Source organism: Babylonia areolata, chromosome 22, assembly GCF_041734735.1.
Source record: "Babylonia areolata isolate BAREFJ2019XMU chromosome 22, ASM4173473v1, whole genome shotgun sequence".
Lineage (NCBI taxonomy): Eukaryota > Metazoa > Mollusca > Gastropoda > Neogastropoda > Buccinidae > Babylonia > Babylonia areolata.
The window spans coordinates 914,301-918,693 of record NC_134897.1 but is presented as its reverse complement, the minus strand read 5'-3'; the positions used below and the strand labels follow the sequence as shown (position 1 = coordinate 918,693).

Here is a 4,393-nt window from a genome sequence, read left to right as displayed (position 1 = left end):
TGTCTCCTCATTGGCTGTAGCTTGTGTCACGTGACGTGTGATGACCAGCTACCGCGGGGAGTGGCCTCTGACGTCACCAGACTTCCTGGATCAGTTCAGTCAGATGGCTGTTGATGATGTTGATGTATGTTAATGATGCTGGACTGTCCATGCTTCAACCGACTATCCGCGGACCCGAGGAATGGTGCAGGGACGGGTCCAACAGAGGACACACTGTCAGCACAGTCCCCAGGGTTCTGGTATCACTGTGGTCCCTGGAAAGCGCTGTCCCAGTTTTCCTTAGCGTCCAAGCTTGACTTGCATTACAAAAAGCGACGGACGTATATAATTATATTATGCTCACTTGTTTATTTGGAGAGCTTACTACAGTATTGTAGTTGTGATTGAAAGACTTTTTTTTTCTGGAGTCAACTTGTGACAATGTAATGATGTGTGTTTCAGGCAGACGTGTGTGGACAGTTCACCCACTAAAAGCTCGTGGAGGGTGTCACCATTAGCTGACAACACAACCTGGTGTCTGGTGGTTCCAGTCAGTGACAACACAACCTGGTGTCTGGTGACACAACCAGAACAGGCACAGTGACAGTCACCAGAAGTGAGCACAGTGACAGTCACCAGAAGTGAGGACAGTGACAGTCACCAGAAGTGGGGACAACAGGCACAGTGACAGTCACCAGAAGTGAGGACAACAGGCACAGTGACAGTCACCAGAAGTGAGGACAACAGGCACAGTGACAGTCACCAGAAGTGAGGACACAACAGGCACAGTGACAGTCACCAGAAGTGAGGACACAACAGGCACAGTGACAGTCACCAGAAGTGAGGACAGTGACAGTCACCAGAAGTGAGGACAACAGGCACAGTGACAGTCACCAGAAGTGAGGACACAACAGGCACAGTGACAGTCACCAGAAGTGAGGACAACAGGCACAGTGACAGTCACCAGAAGTGAGGACAACAGGCACATTGACAGTCACCAGAAGTGAGGACAACAGGCACAGTGACAGTCACCAGAAGTAGGGACAGTGACAGTCACCAGAAGTGAGGACAGAGCAGGGACAGTGATGTAAAGAGGGCACGATAAACTGACCACTGTCCTGCTGCTGGCCACACGTGCCCTCACACTGACCAGTGCTGGTGAAGGTGACTGGAAGGGGGAAGGGGAGGTGAGAGGAAGGGGAGAGGAGAGGTGTGAGGAGAGTGACGGTGTGTGGTGAGGAGAGAGTGACGGTGGGGGGTTGAGGGGTTTCAGGACGTGCACAGCCCCGTGGGCAGTGCGGCGAAGGAAGCGGCGATGGAGGAGATCCAGGTGCTGAGCCAGGACGTGCTGGTGTCGTGCATCCTGCTGGGGCTGACGGCCCTGGTGGGCGTGGTGGGCAACGGGCTGATGCTGCGGGCCCTGGTCAAGTACCGCGCCCTGAGGACCGACTTCTTCCTGGTGCTGGGCAGCGTGGCTGTGGCCGACAGCCTGTGCCTGCTGGTGGCGGTGCCCATGCACGTCATCTACCTCACCATGGCCACAGGGCCCGTCAATGACGCCTGGTGCAAATCCAGCAAGTCAGTACACCTCCACTTTGTGTGGGTGGGTGTGGGTGGTGTTTGTGTGTGGTGTTTGTGTGTATGTGTCTGTGAGTGTGTGTGTGTGTGTGTGTTTGTGTCTGTCTGTGAGTATGTGTGTCTGTGAGTGTGTGTGTGTGTGTCTGTCTATCTGTCTTTGAGTGTGTGTGTGTGTGTGTGTGAGTTTGTGTGTGATGAGTGTACATGTGTGTGAGGTGGATTGTAACCTGACCGCCATGTGACAGGTACCTTGACGCGGGCACGGGCTTCGTGGCGGCCTACCACCTGGTGGTGCTGGCCGTGCTGCGCGGCATCCTGCTGACGTCACGGGGCCGGAACCCCCCCACAGCCCGCCAGACCCTGGGCTGTGTGCTGCTGCTGTGGCTGATGGCGCTGCTGGCGGCCATCCCCTTCCTGCTCACTGTGGTGGACCTCAACGGCTACTGCCACTACGCCATGGACACGGACGTGGAGAGGGAAGTGCTGCTGCTCAACTCCTTCTCTTGCTACGTTCCTGTGGCCCTCATCCTCCTCATTTACCTCACCACGCACCTGGTGGGACAGCGCTACTTCCAGGACTCCTACTCCCACAAGGAGAAGCAGATGTCCAAGCTGGTGACGGTGGTGGTGTCGTTCTTCGTCCTGCTCCAGCTGCCCTTCCGCGTGCTGGACACGCACGTGATGTACCAGGAGATCCAGGCCGAGCAGATGGACTTCCCTGACGAGGACAAGCTGGAGTCGCTCTACATCGCCCGCAACTACCTGCTGTGCCTCATGATGGCCGACAAGGCCATACGGCCCATCATCTGCTCCCAGCTGGCCCCGGGGCTGTCGCAGGCCTTTGACGAGGTCATCAACTGCACCAAGTGTCACCAGGGTAACAGGCCCGCTGTCGGTGACCCTGCCCGCAACGGGCACGGCCCCGCCAAGGGCCGTCACCCCTCCACCTCCAGCAGGGCCCCCCTGACGCCAGGGTCTGAAGGAGGCAGCACCTCGGAGCATGGGGAACCCGTGGATGAGCTGGAAATTGTTCAGCTCTGAGAGACATGGTGTGATGGACACGTGGTGAGGGACATTGCTCTTCACCTGAAAGACACTCACTGCACCGTGTGAAGAATGCGCTCGCTGCTCGACGCTTTGCTTGCTGTACACCCGCTACAGTTTGTACTGTCAGCTACATATTGTCTGTCAGTGACAAGTACCCAGTATATTTTGCTACACATTTGTCTGTCAGTGACAAGTCCACACAGTGCATTATGCTATACATTGTCAGTGAATAGTACACACTGTGCATTATAAGACACTGTCCTCTGCCATTGACAGCTACATCTTCTATATGTGACAACAGGTTCAGATATTTTCAGCAGCACTGTTTTCTGACAGCTACATGTTGTCCTTACAACACAGTTGTCTGACAGCTACATGTTGTCCTTACAAAACAGTTGTCTGACAGCTACATGTTGTAAGGTCTGACAGCTACATGTTGTCCTTACAACACAATTGTCTGACAGCTACATGTTGTCCTTACAACACAGTTGTCTGACAGCTACATGTTGTCCTTACAACACAGTTGTCTGACAGCTACATGTTGTCCTTACAACAACACAATTGTCTGACAGCTACATGTTGTCCCTACAACAACACAGTTGTCTGACAGCTACATGTTGTCCTTACAAAACAGTTGTCTGACAGCTACATGTTGTCCTTACAACAACACAATTTTCTGACAGCTACATGTTGTCCTTACAACACAATTGTCTGACAGCTACATGTTGTCCTTACAGCACAGTTGTCTGACAGCTACATGTTGTCCTTACAACACAGTTGTCTGACAGCTACATGTTGTCCTTACAACAACACAATTGTCTGACAGCTACATATTGTCCCTACAACAACACAGTTGTCTGACAGCTACATGTTGTCCTTACAACAACACAATTGTCTGACAGCTACATGTTGTCCTTACAACACAATTGCCTGACAGCTACATGTTGTCCTTACAGCACAGTTGTCTGACAGCTACATGTTGTCCTTACAACACAGTTGTCTGACAGCTACATGTTGTCCTTACAACACAGTTGACAGCTACATGTTGTCCTTAAAACAACACAATTGTCTGACAGCTGCATGTTGTCCTTACAACACAGTTGTCTGACAGCTGCATGTTGTCCTTACAACACAGTTGTTTGACAGCTACATGTTGTCCTTACAACAACACAGTTGTCTGACAGCTACAGGTTGTCCTTACAACACAATTGTCTGACAGCTACATGTTGTCCCTACAACAACACAGTTGTCTGACAGCTACAGGTTGCCCCTCTAATAACACAGTTGTCTGACAGCTACAGGTTGTCCCTACAACAACACAGTTGTCTGACAGCTACATGTTGTCCCTACAACAACACAGTTGTCTGACAGCTACAGGTTGCCCCTCTAATAACACAGTTGTCTGACAGCTACATGTTGTCCCTACAACAACACAGTTGTCTGATAGCTACAGGTTGTCCCTACAACAACACAGTTGTCTGATAGCTACATGTTGTCCCTACAACAACACAGTTGTCTGATAGCTACAGGTTGTCCCTACAACAACACAGTTGTCTGACAGCTACAGGTTGTCCTTACAGCACAGTTGTCTGACAGCTACAGGTTGTCCTTACAACAACAGAATTGTCTGACAGTGACAACATCTACTACAGCAACCCTGGTCACCTTGCATTGAGGGCCACAACCTGAGGGTAACGACACTGACCACACCCACACAAAGTGATGGACAGCTGTCAGCTTGCAGTGATGTGAGGGGTATGACCTGAGGGTAACAACACTGTGACCACGC

The 4,393-nt window shown here is 51.8% G+C and overlaps 1 protein-coding gene across 1 annotated transcript; it reads left to right on the top strand.

Annotated features, from left to right (window-relative positions):
* Positions 1-1,173: 1,173 nt before the first annotated feature.
* Positions 1,174-4,181, top strand: LOC143297163 (somatostatin receptor type 1-like). Its single transcript, XM_076609351.1, has 2 exons — positions 1,174-1,557; positions 1,803-4,181. The coding sequence occupies exons 1-2, from the start codon at positions 1,295-1,297 to the stop codon at positions 2,596-2,598; spliced, it is 1,059 nt and encodes a 352-aa protein (XP_076465466.1). The 5' UTR covers positions 1,174-1,294; the 3' UTR covers positions 2,599-4,181.
* The last annotated feature ends 212 nt before the right edge of the window (positions 4,182-4,393 follow it).